Source organism: Sitophilus oryzae, unplaced genomic scaffold (genome assembly GCF_002938485.1).
Source record: "Sitophilus oryzae breed Bouriz unplaced genomic scaffold, Soryzae_2.0 scaffold_1801_pilon_pilon, whole genome shotgun sequence".
NCBI classification, from domain to species: Eukaryota; Metazoa; Arthropoda; class Insecta; order Coleoptera; family Curculionidae; genus Sitophilus; species Sitophilus oryzae.
Window position 1 is genome coordinate 571369 of NW_022146504.1, and position 20010 is coordinate 591378.

Consider the following 20010-nt stretch of genomic DNA (forward strand, 5'->3'; position numbering starts at 1 on the left):
GCAAAAACAAATTAATTTAGTAAAATATTTTACAGTTACAGTTGAATTAATTTATCAGTTATTTTGTTGAATAATCTCTGCGATGCTACAGCTCTACTTAACCGACCTCTTAACCGACGCATGTTCGAAAGTACTCATTTTTATACCTTGGCGCTAAAATTTTTCGCTTTTGGTGCACTCCTGTTTTTTTAATTTATATTTTGTTGATTCCGAGGCTATTACAAATAATACGTAAATGTCTTATAAAAGTTCATAAATAAATTTATAGATTTTTTTGCGATGTGCAACTTCACATGGATTTTGTCCGGAGTTCATTTGTCCGGGTTTTGTCCGGATTTCTGAGTGCACTTGTCGGGAATTTCCAAAAGCCTTTATGGAAACTAGGTGAGTCTTAAATAGGTGCAAATATTTTCAGGGCTGGTAGATCTTATAAATGTAAAAAAAATATATTTTCTATTTACTGTTTTTCAGAATAAATCCAAAATATCTGAGTTATTTTAATTTGAAAATTTAAAAAAATTACTTTTTGATAAAATTTTGAGAACCACTGGATCTTTTCAGAATTTTCTTTTGTGCAAATTTAATCTACTACCTATGTCGCCATATTATCAAGGAATTTATGTTTTTGAACCAAAAAAAATTCCAAATTTTTTTTCAAAAAATTCCAAATTTTCAATTTTTTTCGCAAAAAAAACTCATAATCGTGTTTCTGGGGCCGAAATATACCACCCTAAAAATATTTGCACATATTTAAGACCCACCCTGTATACCGGGTGCGTCTCAGAAACGGCTCAACCCTATAATTTTTTTAATTTTTCGGATCAAAAAACGAGATTTGGTATGTTAGTATATGACTAGTTGATAAATTAGGATTGATTGACGTATTCAGTGGTTTTCGGTCACTTCCTGTTTCACCGGAAATGACTACAAGTTTTGATATTTAAACAGCAACCTCGGTATTTTTTTACTTTATTTGATAGGAATAGAAAATGACACTTCGAATAGAATGACATATCATATGTCAACTTTTGACATTTGGGCTTAAAACAAAATTGTATTTTAAATTTCAATCTAGAGTACCATAGCTGTGCTAAAAACACTAATTTTTAATAAAGGAGCCTTGGAAAATTTTGATCATCGAATGTTTTTATAGTCTTGGCCGATTAAAAGATGCTCAAAACGTATTTTTAATCATATCTCAATTTTTTTAAATGGAACGAGGGTGGCTCCAAGCCAAACCAAAGCATTTTTTAACGAATAATTTGGTACCACACACTTGGTATTTCGAGACAAATTGTCGTTATGAATCGCATGTTGCAATTCCAAATAAACCATATTCGGAAATGTCAATAGTTGACATATTGATATGTCATTCTATTCACAGTGTCATTTTCTATAAAATAAAGTAGAAATATACCGAGGGTGCCATTTAAATATTAAAAGTTGTAGTCATTTCCTGTGTAAAGTGATCGAAAACAATTGAATACGTCAATCAATCCTAATTTATGTCATATACTAACATACCATATCTCGTTTTTTTATCTAAAAAAATAAAAAACTTATAGGGGTGAACCAGTTTTGAGACGCACCCGGTCATATACACATATATGTTAACTTTTGATATTACATAACATCATATATGTCAACATCATAACAAGATCATATATGTCAACTTTTGACATTTTCGTATATGGTTTATCTGAAAGGTATAAGTATAAGTAAGTAATAGTAAAATAAAAGTATAGACCATCTAAAGTAAATACCTAATATAGGTTTGATTTCAGGAGGAGTTTTTGCATTTGTAATAATTTTTTAAGGAAGGTTAAAAATATTTATTTTTTATTTATTTATTAATATCTCTGAAATTATCGAAACGAATTGACTCATATCTTAAGATAATGAAAAGTGATCTGAAAGGAAGCCAAAAATGCAATAATATACAGGGTGTTCCATTTAAAAAGATCATCACGATTCACTCACTCTTTTTGAGCCACTTTATAGAAGTCAAAATATTTTCCTGAAATACATCCTCGAACATACTTCAGGTTTGCACTTAAACAAACTTCTCAAGATTTTTTTTATTCTAGGAGCTACAGATGCCCGACGCACTATTGCCGGACCCTGTATATTTGTATATGATTGTAAAAACTCCATTATTTTTATTTCGTGTTGTATACAATCGAATGTCCTTCAAAAAACAGCAATTTAAATAAACTTCCACAATCTAGTACAAATCAAAAATAAATTAAAAGGTTAATGATTTCTTGCCACCACGCTCTATAAAAACAGATTGACTTCCAGGAATACTGTTTAAAAGCTGTTTCTCTGATAATTAACTAGTCTAATGTATTCCTGTCTCTATCTAGACACACGCCGACAGACTAAGATTAGAAACGCATTTCGTTAATAACTATTATCCAAACTAGTATCTAACTAAAAAGAAAACATTGACGGCCACCTGCTACTTCGTCGTACGAACGCTGACTGTTCTTGTTCGCGCAGATGCGCCCAAAAATTGGCCCACGTAGTGGAACGGCCAATTCGCAACAGTGACCCGTGGCAAGAAGAATATTTAGGGGAGCATTGGATAATACCGCGCCTTTGATTATTCCCTGCGTCTGTATATACATATCTCAAAAAACTATACACTCTATATGCGATATATTAACAAAGTTTAAGTTTAAACTTGAATCAAAGTCTCTACCGACTTTAATTGCGAGTGTTTAAAATTACCCTTTTCAGATCTATTGTGGTTCTCTTCTGATCCTTAGGTTTAAAGTTCTATCCTTTTCAAAAAGTCTAGAAACTTAGATACCCTTCATGTAGCTCCATGGCAATGGACTGAACGACTGAACCTTCATAGAGCTATCTATTAGTGGTGTCTTATACTCTCTATTAGTGGTCTCTCTATAATTGCCTATTACCGAGAACCTCACATTTGCCAGGTTGTCGCACCGACAAAAAATATGTTCCATCCTTTTTTAGCTTAGATACCTATTCAACTTACAATACCCTGTTAGTAGACCCACTACAGCTTTAACTGTCTTTTTGTCTTTGCTCATCAGGTCTGCCGTGAATTTTGGCGAAAATTCTACTATGAACTTTTTCGCCTTTTGCCTCTGCCCTGGTGAGTTTCTCCACATCGTTTGGTTGTGACCATTCTCCTGACTGTTTTTGCAATCCGGAAAAGTGTTCTGGGCCCATGAATAGCATTGATGAGCCTTGTTTAGCCATTTCATCTGCCTTTTTATTACCCTTGTGACCATCGTACCCAGGCTAAGGTAACATTGCTACGCTCACCCAAAGTATTTAGAGCATACAAACACAATCCCACATTAACCTAGAATTGATCTCTGTAGAACAAAGTGCCTTTAGCGCTGCTTAGCTGTCTGTGAAGATGGCCACCGAACGATGTGTTCTTTGCTGCCTTGTTATTCTTCTTCTTAGGCCGCCGTCTCCCTTCGGAGGTTGGCGATCCAACTGGCTATGATGGTGCGTGAAACCGCACCTCTGAAAATTTCGATCGATGTTCTTCCGAACCAACGACGCAGATCCTTAAGCCAGGAGTTTTGCCTTCTTCCCACTGATCTCCTGCCCTCAATTTTGCCCTCGATGACCAGTCTGAACACTTCGTATCGATCACCTCTCATGATTGTTATTCCTTCTATACAATAGTGGATTGTTGTTAATTCCGCCTGGAAATTTGTGACATCCTTGGGGAGTCTCGAGTCTTTATTTTCATGCGCCAACTTGTAACAAACTTAAAGATTACTTTTTGTCTTCTGACATTCAATGAAGTAAGAGTGGTATACGAAATTTAGTCTTTTTAGGTTAATCGTAAAATTTCGTTGATACAGGCCGATATTACGAATAGATCTAGTAGGACAAGGTCTTCGTATTTAGAGATCTTATCCAGGTAAGTATTGTAGATTCTCGTCCAACGGCACAGCGACGTCAATAATAAATCCCACCTCTTCAGTTTTGTCAATCATCACAATATTAAGGCGGTTGTGCTGGAGAAGATTAACTGTTTGTATTGTTGTATCCCAGTAAATGCTTTTGGAGGATGTTTGCTGCTTAAATAGTGGTGTGTATTTATAAGAAGGTTTTAGGGACTGTAATAACCCAAAGTTTTTATAAATTCCCTGGTGGAGGACCTACCGACCATGTCATGCCTAGCCAGATATTCTCGGGGGGCAGTGTTGAGCAGCCGGTAATATGCTGAATAAATTTAATCGCTGAGTTGCATCTCCTACAGTTTTCCGTCTCAACAGTGCATTTTTGTATGTTCTTTATAATATATGATCTTTATAATATATAATCTTGTAAGGATCACTTGGTCCCAGATGGCATGCAGGAATCTTTCTGTCTCTGGGAACAGGTAACCGAGCCACAGGTAGATAGTTGAGCAGCCGGTAATATGCTGAATAAATTTAATCGCTGAGTTGCATCTCCTACAGTTTTCCGTCTCAACAGTGCATTTTTGTATGTTCTCTTTTAACGGGGGCGCTTTCCTTTCATCAAAGACAGAATGCGCAGTCCCCAGAGTGTATATCAAACGATGAACGTCATGCTGGGAGTGTTAAAAAAAGAGTACCTTTTTAATTTTTTCTCCTCTGTGGCGGCTATTTCTTCTAGGTTTAGGAGCCCTCAGCCGCCTTCCTGTCGCGTCGGGGAAACATAGAAAGTCGACCTATAGAACTAGACTAGAACTAAAAAGACCTAGACCTAGCTATAGAACTACAAAGACCTTGGAGGGTGCATTCCATGTTTCGTAAGTAATACACTAATGCTGGTATCTAGCTGTTTTAGTGACGTCGTGGACCACTTTACAATATCAAATGTATACATAATTACAGGGAATGCCCATGAATGTATAAATTAGTGCTTGTATCTTATTTTTAGAATTTAATTTGGTAGCCATTATCTTTATTATTCGACCGTTTAGTTTCTGTGTGAACGCTTTACGGGCTCTGCTTGTATTTATTTCAATAAGTTGAAGTACAGCCAATTATTTGTACTGCATTTCATGGCTTAGGCTCTGTATTTCCATTCCGTCGATGAGCTTAAGCGCTTGGGCTTCTTGCAGTTTTCCTTTGCGGATGTTTATGGAAGCGCATTTATCCAGGCCAAACTCCATATCTTTGGAGAACAGGGAGACCCTTTCAAGAAGCTAGGTAATCTGTCTTTCTCCTCTTGCATACAATTTCAGGTTATCGATGTAAAATTGGTGAGAGATTGTCAATGCTGTTCGATTTTGGGGGCACAACACGTTATTATTTTCGCAAACACTAATTTTTATTAGACTTTATTAGACGGTTATTAATAAGGACATAACTTTATCAGAACGAAGCACAGTAGACTAAGATTAATAGTCGAGTTTACGAGTTTATCAATACAATACTTTCTATGTTTTGTACTATCTACTATCCAATATATCATTTCTATATCATTTTTAAAATATTGTCTTTATATCATTTTTAAAATATTTTAATTAAATTTTAATTTTTAAAATACTTTCTTATATCATTTTTAAAATATTTTCTTGTTATAAATTAAAGATTGTACTAATTACAGGTGCAAGATTATTGGAGGCCCAACTCTCCCCTACTTCCATTCAAGTTGTACGTGTTGGATTAGTGCCGGACAACTAGCAGCCTGATATGTTACAGGAGACGGTGCATTACACGATTTAATTTTGATATTAAATCAGAAATGAATATTTTTATCTTAATTACAGCCGTATTCACCGTTAATATGAAAACCTGCTGAAAGTTATTCCTATCCTAAAATTTAACACATTATTAAAATATGTCAAGACATTCACACCTTTTTTTTGTTATAAAAAGTTTATATGACAGGGCAAAAACAATAATAATAATAATTAACTAAACAAAGATATAAACCACACCAAAAATATATTAATAAAAAACCACTATCCACCATATTTTATTGACAAAGCATTAAACGAAATACAAACTAGTAGTGGGAACTATCGAATGAATACTATCGAAACATTCGATAGTTGCAATTCATTCGAATAATTCGATAGTTAGTAAGAAAACATTCGTTGAAAACTATTCGAATAAAAATTATCGAATAGGTCCGTCATCTGCCCTGAAACATTGTATTCTAGTAATTCGGCAGCAAAAACCATTCATTTATAAAATTCATTCATTTATGAAATTCATTTATTCGTCAGGATCAATTATAATAAAATATTAACTGAATTTTAGTTGTCGCCCGGCGACGTAGGTTTCTTTCCGAGAAACCCGACAGCGGTCGGTGGTAATGCTATGAAAGAAGCCGGCATCTTTGATTTTTTGCGGAGTCAGATAAAAATAAGGACACATTATTTTTTTTATTGAGGTGCTAGTATTTACACAGAAAATACATAATGAAGGGCGCTGTTGCCATATTTTGGTATTAGTTGATATTAGCAAAGAATATTATTGTTTGGCTTTAGTTAGTTAGGGATAGTATGTCTATATATTCTGCATTTTTTTTATTAATATTCTGTTGTTACACTGCAATAATACTTGCTATTTTGGACGTAGGAAAATGATTTTTAATGTTTTTAAGCAAAGACTGGTTTAATAAATAATAATAACAGTAATAATTTGTTATACCTATTAACAACAAAATTTAAAATCATTTAATATAAACATTATTTTAAGTAGTAGCAAAATATAAACAACAAATTAGATGTCAAAATTATTTATATTAGATCCTATTTAAAAATAATATAGTCTCTAAATTTTTTGCAACGTTGGTTTATTAAAGAATAATAATTACAGAACTAATTTGTTATATTAACAACAAATTTTAAAATCATGAAATATAAACATTTATTAATTTTCTAAGCATGCAATGTAATGGAAGGAAAATATAAATAAAAAATTAGAAATCAAAATTATTTATATTAGGTGCTTTATAATTACTATTTAAAAATTATATTTACTTTTACTGGCATTTACTTTAAGAAATAAATTAAATATTTCTTCGCAAAAAACTACATGTAAGAGAATTAACATAAACAAAATACAAACATTGTTAACCTTTTTTTTAAATTGGCACGTGTAAAACTTTCATTTTATTTTTCTCACCCCATAGTTTGAGTTCGATAACCCCATTTACTTAACCACATTACTTAAATATGATTATTAAGTTCCAACTAATTCATATTATTAAAACATCTAAAATACAAATATGTATTTTTAAAATTAATTGTAAGTTCATCTCATCTCTGTTAAAAATTGCTACTTCTGCTAAAAATTTCCCTTTAAAAAAATGCAATCTAACCTAACCATAATATACCATATAAAATTAAATAATTGAAAGATCGGGCTACGGAAAATCACACAAATTTTCGGAAAAATTTGTGTGATGACCACTTCGCACACAATCGTCAATTAAAAAAAACTACTATTTTAGTATTTTAAATATTTTAATAAACGCAAAAATTGCATAGTATTTACAAGGCGAAGTTATAAAAATTTGAAGAACTAATAATGCACTGACGCACACAAAATCAAACGAATACTAAATTTCATTATCAAAAGAATTCGATAGTCAACGATAACCATTTAGTCGCACGGCGAGGTTGTCACATATGCTTTAGTATACAAATGAATGAATGATTTTATTCGAATAAAACCATTCGATAGTTGAAATCATTCATTCAGTAACCATTCGATAGTCTAATTCATTCGATAGTTCCCATCGCTAATACAAACCCCAAACCATAGGCAGAATACACACAATGATAACAATACACAATATAACTTATAATTCCATACATATGTTACGAGGAATTTCGGGGAAAATAAGAAGGGTAGGAAAATAATATAACATACGAACATTCTTCAAAACACAAAATATACTTAGATCCATTTTATCAGTCATTAAACCAATGAATACTGAACAACAAACAAAAAATGTAATATACAAAATACCATGTGAATGCGATAAATTTTATATTGGTAAAACATCTAAACCCTTAAATATTCGAATTAAAGAGTATAAGGATTATTATTTAAGAAAGGGCGATTTTCGCAAATCTGTGATTTGTCGGCATTCATGGGACACAGGACATGCGGTAGATTTAAACAACACAAAAATTATTTTGAAGGAAAAATAAAAGAGTTTTTTTTAATACAGTCAAATATATATTAATTAAATATTTGTTTTTGAAAATTTTCAAAGTGAAATAACTGCGTTATTTTGGACTTATTTGAAAAGCGATGAAGAGAAAATATGTTTCATTTATCGAGATCTACCACTCCTTAAAATACTTGCACTTATTTCTGGGACAACCTGTATAGAAGTAAGGGTGTTTTTCGCTCGTGCGAAAAAGGTCTTTTGCCTCCGGTTTTTTAAAAAAAATTAAATTGTCTTGATCAAAAATTTTGTAAAGACCAATACTGGGTCGGACATCTGAATTTTTACTACAAAATGGCTCAGTTTTACAGGGTTCTACTGCTTTATTTCCATTATTCCATTATCGATAACGGTAATTTGATCTTGAATAGGCTACGAGTCACGATTTTGAGAAACTTTAAGACTTCCTGATTCATTCAGTTCAGCTGACCCAATCCTCTGTGAAGTATATTACTTTTAGCTTTTCGGGTATATACTTTCTTACACATTGTAGAAAGAAATTCTCTCTTTTCTGCTACAGCAGCAGCCTCCTCGTGTACACGTGTTTTTAACTGAATGAACCGCGGTCGCCATTAAAACTGGAGCATGTTTTAGGTTATTATATAGTTCTTATCACGAAACTTTTCCTCTATACTTTTGTACATTTGGCATCTTGTATGATAATGCCATGACTCAAACTAGAAGAACCTAGGCAATACCTAGGCAGTGGATATAAATGTGTTCTGATGTAATGTTATGTTACAGCCCATAATACGAATATTTGGATTTTCAAGACATATTAATATTTTATTATCTAATCTAGTTTACACGTTATTTAACTCTTCTCTGCTGTCTCAGTAATTTTTAGCAAATTCATTGTAGCAACATTTTAAACAACAATTTAAACTTGGCTTTTAGTTCCGTCCCCAATTCAAGCCAAGCATAGATATGTTTTCTCCGTCAACCGCAGAGTTCGCGTCAAATTCGTCTACCTTCTTACAAAGTGGAGCTCGAAAAATATTACACCGAGGTCCCCAATTGTCAATCTACGCTACCGTACATTTAGATCGAGACTATTTAAATTTACCTAATGCTATTCATTCTTTTTTTGCTGCCAGTCAGTCATATTTATTAGTTATTAATAAAAGAATATTGGGTAAAACTATACAGGGTGAGTGTTAAATAAGTGAAAATATTTTCAGGGATGGTATATTTCGACCCCAGGAACACGTCTATGAGTTTTTTTTGCAAAAAAGGTGATAAAAATCGAGCATTTTCTTTTAAATGTTTCTGTATATTTTAGAAAACTTTTTAGAACTCCTGTTCACCGTAAATTTTCCCACGGTATATAGTTTCTTAATATCTGATATTACGGCACTAAAAGAAATGCAAACAACGAAATTGAGGTGGCTCAAATTTAAAAAAAATATATTTTTTTTTAATTTACAAACTTTAATAACTCTATTGGACTTATTTGAAACTTGATAAAGAAAATATATTATGTTTATTTTATTGAGATCTACCAGCCCTGAAAATATTTGTTCCTTATAGACTCACTTTGTATAATAAAAATTTTCAAACCGAACAAACAACAGATGATTATTAAAATTATAAGTGTCCCAGAGAAAGACGTTTTACAATAGTTATTTTACAAATTGGTGTTTATGTTTAAAAGCAACTGACTATTATACTGATGAAAATTGATTAGTTAGTTATGGAGTCACTAAGGATCTTACGTCACTTTAGTGAGAAGATTAACCATTTAATTTTTGCTAATCCAATCTTTTTTGAGCTCTCATCGGGACCGGCCCACCGGCCTATTTTTCCACCGGCCCACCGGGAATTTTCCCATATGGCCCATCCACCCCTGAATAAACATATCATGAGTAAAAATAAAAACAAATTAAGCATATACAGAAAGTTTGAGGCTTTTTGGTTTTACCTCATTAAGTAATTATTATCAGGTAATTGTGAATTATGAAGTTTAACTTGATAGAATATCAATGGTTTTTATAGACGTACCTCTGTTGTACCTGTTGAAAAAAAAACTAGAGTGTTCTTGAATAAAAAAAAATGATCTTGAGTAGTTTTATTTAGATATTTTAAATAGTTTTTTTCTCTATTCTTTGTGTTTTTTTTTGCTTCCGGCAAGGGGTATACTTCCCGAAACGTTAAGCATTCATTTGTTCGTTAGGTATAAGTCTGTTTATTAATAAGGGGGACACAATGGATCTGTAAGGTCGAAATGATTAACCCCCCTCCCACTCATTCTAGATATAAGTCTGCTTATTAATAAATCACTGCTGGCAAGTTCGTCTCCGTTGAATTAACGCCAGCAGTGTTTACAAAAAATTACTATTTCATTTTGTAGATTTTCTTACAGTGCAAGTGGCGAAATACCCAATACTTTTTTGAAGTAAAGTAACATTGCTAGACCCATGTTCTCTCTATGTATCTAGAGCACGCGCACAGTCCCACACTAGTTCAAAATTGACTATAGATACAATAGAATCGAGTGACTTTAGCTCTACTTAGGTATCTGTGGTAGCTTAGATATATCTGTTTGTAAATCCTTGAGAAGTTTTATATGCTGGTGAGGGTTAGGCAAACATATTATTTTATATTTTTATATCATACAATCAAAAGGGAATTTTTGCTCGCTCTTGTTGATATAGCATACCAGATATCAAATAAATAAATGTATTAACTCCTAATAATTAATATTAAAATAGATTCGTATGAATATTTACCTCCTTTTACCAGATGCTACTGAAGGCTCGACAACTAATGGGGAACCATGGAAGTTAAAACCTGAAACAAAAATAAAATATATAATTTGGCATACAATGTTTGGGAGGATTGTTTTCTAATTTAAAAAAAAAATATTATATACAGGGTGTTTCAAAACAAATGCGAAAAACTTCAGGGGGTGATTCCTTGTTCAAAATAAAGGGTAGTTTGCTTCATAAACGTTGGGTCAAAAGTCAACCATTAGGGAGATATTGCGGTTCAAAGATGGCGGAAAAATAATGTTTTTATTTTTTATCTTGAAAACAAAAAGAGATAGACTAATAAAATTTTATGGAAGCATTACTGTTATGAAAACACACTTTCTGGTAATTTTTTCACTTTTTTAAAATGAGTGGAAGGGGTTGAAATAAACTACCCCTATCATTCTTGTTAACGAAATTTAAAGAAAAATCTTATCAAACACATGCAAAAAAATTAATTTGGATAGTTTAGTTTGTTTAGAAACTTTTTTATCTCTTGTATTTTTTTGATAAAACTCACCGATTTGAAATTAAAAAATAAAATGTAAAGCATTACATGTCAGGACAAAAAACATTTTTAGATTAAGAATCTAGTGATAATAACGATAATAATAATCATCTAGATAATAACGTATTGCAGTAGACTAATGTCAAATAAAATGATATTAGGAACATCCTAAAAAGTAACAGCGGCCGACTAGATTTTTTTCCTAAAAAAATTACAGCAGCCTACTAGATTCTTTATCAGAAAATGTTTTTTGTCCTGACATGTAATGCTTTACATTTTATTTTTTAATTTCCAATCGGTGGATTTCCAAGAGGTAAAAAAGGTTCTAAACAAACTAAACTATCCAAATTAAAGCATTTGCATGTGTTTGATAAGATTTTTCCTTAAATTTCGTTAACAAGAATGATCGGGGTAGTTTATTTCAACCCCTTCCACTCATTTTAAAAAAGTAAAAAAATTACCTGAAAGTGTGTTTTCATAACAGTAATGCTTCCATAAAATTTCATTAGTCTATCTCTTTTCGTTTTCAAGATAAAAAATAAAAACATTATTTTTCCGCCATCTTTGTACCGCGATATCTGTCTCCCTAATGGTTGACTTTTGACCCAACGTTTATAAAGCAAACTACCCTTTATTTCGAACAAGGAATCACCCCCTAGAGTTTTTCGCATTTGTTTTGAAACACCCTGTATACTTTATACTTGCTGTCTGCGGGTTTTAGTATTAAAATTGCAAATACTACTACTTGTTTGTTTAAAAAGTAGAATGCTTTAAATTATTTGAAAAACTATTTATCTAAAGATTTTCTTTGTAGGAAGTATCACTAGTATAGATCTATTAAAAAACTACAAGAGTCTTGCAGCAAGCCCAAGATCTAGACCAGTGATGGCGAACCTTTTGAGCTCGGTGTGTCAAAATTTTGAAAAATCGAAACATAATTTTCGTGGCGTGTCACACACAAAGTAAAGATTAAAAAAAGATATGTTGTTTCTGTCAACAATCCCGTACATTTCGGTCCATATGTCTTGAAATTGCATGACGGCTACTTCTACTTACAATTTCTACTACTACCTTTATCAATCAATTTTCGTTTTTTAATTCTCCATCACAGGGCTACAAAAACAAACTGATTACTGGTATCATAAGATTCAAATATACAGGGTGGCGCCTCTATTTCTGCACAACCAAGGAGAACGACGCGCGACGGTTTGTATTGAAATGAAATTTTGTGAGTATATGTAGGTTAATTTAGAGCACCTTTTAAAAATATAGAAAGTTTGACAGGGTGTCCCCAAAAAAAGTAACATATCAAAGTTTTGTTTTTTTAATTTAACGCCCTATATATTAATTGATTTTAGGATTCTGGGAGAAAAATAAAGGTGAGTTTTATAAGAGAAGTATGACTAAAATGTAAGGTTTTTGACATAATATTTAACATTTTCTAGAAATAAAGAACAATTTTTAAACTACCATAAAAGTTACCTAAATTGTAATTTACGCGGTATAGTCTAATATGTAGTTCAATTAACTATTGTACTTTAAATCAAATTAAAACTCGATCCAAAAAGTTATACAGGGTGAGACAAAATTAATATTGAGCATTGGTCACCTTTAAAGCATGTTACTCTTTTTATTTAAACACCCAGTATATTATTCCGATATTCAATGGAGAATTCATGTCTCTTCAAAATACTATTAAGGTTGCCTACCCCTCAAACAAAGATTTTCGTAGATATTTTCATTTAAATGATTTGATCTGAGTAGATCTTTATTATTTGATAAAATCTAGGTGGCTGTGATATGTCTGACGTTACTTCAACATAGCTGTCTAATTAGTCCAACTTTAACAACTAGTTATCATTTTGTGTCATTTATCATAATTGTATATATTTTTAAAAAATTTTTCGGTTAACGTACATACGCAGTCAAAATTTCATTTCGATACAAACTACCGTTCTCCTAGGAGCTTCCGCGGCGTATGAGAGGCGCCACCCTGTACAGAAGATATTTCTCCAACACAAAGAATATCTCGTACATCTGATTTCAGAATTTAATTATTTGTTTTATTATTTTTTCCATTTCTGGTCGTTATGCGAGACAAATATTTGAATTATGAAATTTTGTATCTTTGAAGATGGGTGTAACCAAAAATGAGCTCGCGTGTGAGCATTGACACGCGTGTCATATTCGTCGTAGATATCAGGAAGTGGCGCAACTTATTTTTTAATATTTTTCAGAAGAGCGCGAGCGGTTTAAAGTTTTTTTAAGACTTTTGTTTGAATAGGTACCAATCAAAATATATTCTAGTCACTGTGTGCATCTGTGTTTCTTTTTTGTTGTGACTGCAATATATTTTGGTTGATAACTCGGTTGATAATGAAACAAAAATCGTCAAAACTTTTAAACCGCTATAAAAATATTAAAAAACTAGTTACGCAACTTCGTGATATCTACGAGGATATGTTCGCCATCACTGAACTAGACCAACATAGGGTTCTGCAGTTCTGCAAGACCTGGTTTTAAAGTAACTAAAATAAATATAATAATTTATTTTATATTTCTCTATGACCAAGACTACTTATAAGTAGCAGCATTAGACTGCGAAACCAAGGAGATCTTGGTCTGGCATATTGTCATTACAATATGACAGCTACTTCCGTAACTATAATAGGAACCTAAAAAATAACCTATATATACAAAATCGATCCTGATCAAATTACCTACAGGCAATGGTTAATGGTTAAATGCAATTTTGGCCTAACCATTGATGAGGGGCAAAGGTAGGTACATAAAGTTAAAGTTTTGTACACAGTTAAAAACGAAACATTATTCTACAATGTTTTCCGTTCACATTCAAAATAATTTACAGTTAATACAATGTTATCATTAGGGCTGTCTGTCTAATCTTTGAATTTTTGTCTTAATCTGAAAGGCTATTTCTGCACAAACTCTCACAGTTAATTCCGTCAAATACCCATGATTTATATAAAATTAATGCTTTCTTTATTTCTCACAGTTAAAACATATTAAATATTATTTATTCAAATTTATTTTACGACATGCATACTGCACATTGCATATTAATGTAAAAGTTCGATCATAACAAAATAACAACATTACTGTTGTTGCCTGTGTAGAGATTCATTTACGATAATAAAGTTATTATCTATACCGAGTGTTTAAAAAAAAATGGTTCACCCCTTAACTTTATTATTTTTTCACATAGGTAAATAAAACGAAATTTGGTATGTTAGTATATGACTTAAATTAGGATTGATAGACGTATTAAATAATTGCTTTCGGTCACTTCCTGTTTCCCCGGAAATGACTCCTACTTTTGATTTTTAAATGATACTGTCGGCATTTTTTACTTCATTTGATAGAAAATGACATTCTGAATAGAATGCCATATCATATTATGTCAACTTTTGGCATTTTAAATTTCAATTTATAGTGGTCATAAATGTAACGACGCAATTTGACTCGAAATATCAAGTGTGCAAATTATTCATAAAATATGCTGCTTCCAAATATGCTAATGAGACACCCTCTATTTGAAAATATTGAGTTATGATTAAAAATACGATTTGAGTACCTATCTTTGACCTACCAAACCTACCAGAAGACGAAAAACATTAGAGGATCAAATCTATTTTTTCTTGGCCATATATCCTTCATTACAAATTAGTGTTTTTAACACCGTCATGGGACTCTAGATTGAAATTTAAAATACGATTTTTGTTTCAGCAAAAATGTCGAAAGTTGACATATGATATGTTATTCTATTCCGAGTGTCATTTTCTATCGAATAAAGCAAAAAAATACATACGGAGGGTACCATTTAAAAATCAAAAGTTGTAGTCATTTTCGGTAAAACAAGAAGTGGTCGAAAACAATTGTATACGTCAATCAATCCTAATTTATGTCATATACTAACGTACCAAATCTCGTTTATTTATTTGAAAAAAAAACAAAAAAATAAGTGACAGGAGTGAGCCACTTTAGAGAAATACCCTTATGTATGTTATAGTTACCCCCTATATATGTTATAGTGCTCATTAAAATATTTTCGTCCTTTAGATTTTACTAGTTTGTTGTATTAATGCTGTGTTGATATGAACAAATTTATTAAATTAAAACTAAATTCATTCGCCATTTTGTCTGATTTACGACAAACGCACTCCTTATGTAACATAATACACAATTTAAAATGTTATATAATATATTTCACCTGAACGTTTGTTATGTACTGTATTATTAGCGTGTTGTATACCCCTTTTATAGGGTGCTTTCTAGTTAGGTACGTCCGGTTTAGCTGAATGCGACTGCCGGTAGGTATCATACATTTAAACCAGTCAGATTGTGGTTTACTTCGATTTAGGAACACGAAAATACATAATATATGTGTAGTATTATATATTAGTTATCTGTTCAAATTTATATTATGTTCAATAAATAGCACGAATTAAAAAAAATATAAGTATTTTTATATAATAAAATAAAATAATTTATTGTATTTATAGTTAAGATAGTTAAGAAATATTGTTTCTGAATTTAACAATATTGTTGGGGATGTTCTAAAAATCAAAATGGGCTTCTATAGTAATTTAATTTTTTGTTATTTTTTTGATAGATGGTTAATATTAATTTTGATTAAGAGTCTATTACTCAGTACATTCGGATTGTTCTCAGGAGTCGAGTAAAGTGGGTGTGTGGCCGAAGGAAATACACACATGGACAAAATTATTGCATATAACGATATTTTTATTTTATTTTGGACCTAATATGATTCTTTTTATATTTTTGGACATACTGGCTTACTACACGACTAACTAAAAATCTAAGTGCAACTAGGCTGTTATTATAATTTTATTTCATGAGTGAAAATCAACAAAAACAAATTTCATTTTAAACAGAAAATATTGAAAACAATTTTAATTATTTCTCACAACTAATAGTCCGTATTGCCTCCTCGAGCCTCAATGCAAGCTGTGAGACGACGTGGCATGCTCTCAATTAAGTTGTCCAGAAGATGTTGAGGAATGTCTTCCCATGTTTTGCGCCCAGAAATTTTCAATTCATTTAAGGATCATTCCTTTTGACAATATGACGTTTTAGCATGTCCCAAGCATGCTCGATTACATTCATATCTGGAGACATCGGTGGCCACCACACTTTTCTTATATCCATCACAGTTTTCTTATCTTCCTCACAAAATTCGCGAACTGCTAAAGTGCGATGGGGAGGAGCATTATCGTCCATGTAAACAAATTCATCTCCCACTGCCCCTCGAAATGGACGCAATAGGCTCTAAAAGGAGTTCGAGCTCCGTGCATTATACCTGCCTATACCATAAACGTATACCTATACCCATACCATAACCTCTTGAAACGGGACACGTGGTTGGGCTGCATTCAAGCGTGATGCAGGTGCTCTCCAGACCAAGAGCGTCTTCCAGATGCTCTCCAGACCAAAGGTCCTCGCGAGTCTGACACGGCCTATTCTTGTTTCATCATTAAACATGCCGAAATTCCAATTAAGTCCATTTGCTCCAAACCAAACCTCAGCCCATTGTAGTCGCGTAATTTTGTGCTGTAAATTAAGCTTCAGAACACGTAGAGGCCTTCTTAAATGTAATCCTCTGTCATGGTGTCTTCTTGCTATGGTCTTTCTTGAAACATTTACTCCTTCAAGGCGAGCTAACTCATTTTTAATAGCAGTGCTAGAAAGCAGGGGATTGCGTCGTGCAATTAGGGATATTTGACGGTCTTGCACAGCAGTAGTAACTCTCTTTCTGCCTCTTCCAGGCCGGTGTGTAACTTCGTTTGTCTTCCTGATTTTTTTTAAATATTTGCGAAACATCGCTTAGGTTAACTCCTACAACTTCAGCTATTGTAACTTGCCGGTAGCCCTGTTGAGACAGTGTTACTATTCTGACTCTATTAAACTGTGAAATAATGTTTCTAGACATTTTAAGAGCAAAACAATGATCAAATTTCTTCTGAAACCCAAGAGACCACAAATCGAAATGTGCAAGAATCTGTAATAATATTGAGTCTGAACGATACATATTGTTTACCATATCCATTTTAACAAAAAAAAATTATTACAGATTATCAAAGCTATGTGTAAAAAAAGATTGTTTAAATTCCTTTCCGTATATTTTTAAACGATATATGCAACAATTTTGGCCATGTGTGTATAATATATTATATTCAGAAATGCCCAAGGACAACTGCCTAAGGTTTAGACCGATCCTGTAATATTAAGCCACACACAAAAACACACGTGCTTTGATTAAGGCTTGATTAAGGTTTGCAGAGCTTCAGCATTTGCCATAAAATAGCGAGCAATTTGTTACAAAACCATAAAATTATATATCACTATAATCACAAATCTTCAATTTATTTCCTTATTGTAACGGAATTTTAGTTGGCACACTAATTTTAGCGCAACACGCATATCTTGAAGGTAAGTCAGTCAAAAGTGCTCAGCATTGGGTCGTAGCTACAATTGAAAAATCCGTCAAGAATAACGAATACACATTAGTGGCTTTCTTAGATATATAAGGACTAAAGGTAGAGCAGTTAACCATCAACTGGGTGTTAGAAAGGCTAGAGAACAGGACTATAACATCGGAGATGGGGAAAAGCTCAGCCAAAAAGTGCGCAACAAGAGGCACACCACACAAGGAGGGTTATTATCACCTCTGCTGTGGCTGATTCTAATGAACCCGACCCTGACCCCTCTGACAATGAAGGGAATTAGGATAAAGGCATATGCAGACGAAGTGGTAATACTGATCGTTGGCAAAGACATGCAGACGATCAGTGATATCATGGTATCTGCTCTGAAGAAGCTAACGGAATGGGCAAAGAATTGTTTGGACATCAACCCAGACAAAACCGAACTCATTCTGTTTACAAGAAAATACAAGATACCCAAGTTCACGCTACCAAAGCTGGAAGGGAAGTCACTTGTACTTGCTAAGGAAACAATTTTTTTTTATTTTTATTTTTTCAAATGGAACAAGGGTGGCTCATTAGCATATTTGGAAAAAGCATTTTTTACGAATACTTTGGTACCACACACTTGATGATTTGAGTCAAATTGTCGTTATGAACCGCATGTTACAATTTTCAAATAAACTATATGCGAAAATATCAAAAGTTGACATATGACATGTCATTCTATTCAGAGTGTCTTTTTCTATCAAATAAAGTAGAAATATACTAAGGGTGCTATTTAAAAATCAAAAGTTGTAGTCATTTTCGGTGAAACAGGAAGTGACCAAAAACAAATGAATACGTCAATCAATCCTAATTTATGTCATATACTAACATACCAAATTTCGTTTTTTTTAACTAAAAAAATAAAAAAAGTTATAAGGGTGAGCCACTTTTGAGACGCACTCGGTATATCTAGGTCTTGGCAAGATTGAATTAAATATTTTAATAATTATAACATAAACTTTTGTAAACAATACTCATATTATTATAGTTTTCCTATTACATTATTATTTATTCAAATATTTAAAATAATTCTTTTTTAAAGGAGTAATTTAACTTAGTATTTGAATCTTTATCCTTGCAAAAACGTTAAAAAATGACACCAGAGATGATACTAAAATTTTGACATTTCATGGTAAATTAACATAAACTCTATAAAAATTACTTACTTCCATAATAGATGTTTAGCCGTTGTTAATCATTTTGAAACATAAAAAGAATTAATTAAAAAGACCGGATCAAATTTAAAACATATTTGTATTTTGTATTATATAGGTTTAAAAAGAAACTAACAAAAGGAAATATGATTTTGGAAAAAAGTATAGGAAATATAATTAAAACAAGCATAAATATGTAGATAATGTTCGGCTTTCATTAAATTAATTCTGCAAAAATTGCTTTGTTGTGTTTTTACGTTTTATCAGATAGGAATATATTGTGATTTAAAACAACTAAACTTACCATTCAATTTATCAATAGCTTTATCTGCAGAAGATTGATCGGGACAGTCGACAAAGGCGTAACCACCCCTTTTGATTAGGATGTTGGTGCAGGAGAGGTTTTGTTCGAGGAACAGTTGTCGAAGGGCATTCTCGTTTGTTTCCGTGGGCAAATTCCCTACGTACAGTTTGCTCATAGTGATCGGTGGTATTTTCGTTATCGACATGATTGTGATTACGCCGTAAATTACGCAAATCCAACAATAAATTGTTCACCTACCGAGAAAATCACAGAACACCTCACTACAATAAGTTTAACGCACAAAAATCTTTTTGACAACGGTGACAGATAGCAGATTTTTTATGTATTACTGACATTTGTTGTAATGACATATTCATTCATAGCCATCGTCGTGAATCTTTTAAACTGGCATATTTATTTTTAATATCACGTTCACAATAGGAATAGGTTTGGGTTTTTTATTGTATCGAAGTGCGTGCAAACATACCTGTGTTTTTATGTATACGTTTTTTTTTTATTTTTATTTACACGGTGACCCAAACAAGCTCTATATTAGGTTTTTGGTTTGTAATTTTCACTTCAAATTTTTTACTTATTGATATAATGATATTAATGGTAACGC

The 20010-nt window shown here is 32.3% G+C and overlaps 1 protein-coding gene across 2 annotated transcripts in view; it reads right to left on the bottom strand.

Annotated features, from left to right (window-relative positions):
• LOC115883012 (insulin-like growth factor 2 mRNA-binding protein 1) overlaps positions 1–19806 on the bottom strand; it is a 221651-nt gene extending 201845 nt beyond the window's left edge. For both annotated transcript variants that reach the window (XM_030901285.1, XM_030901284.1), the window contains exons 1-2: positions 19389–19806; positions 10890–10950 (exon numbers count right to left, since the gene is read on the bottom strand). In XM_030901285.1, coding sequence (XP_030757145.1) covers positions 10890–10950; positions 19389–19593 — 266 coding nt within the window. In that variant the 5' untranslated portion in view covers positions 19594–19806. The remainder of the gene's footprint in view (positions 1–10889; positions 10951–19388) is intronic.
• Positions 19807–20010: the final 204 nt, after the last annotated feature.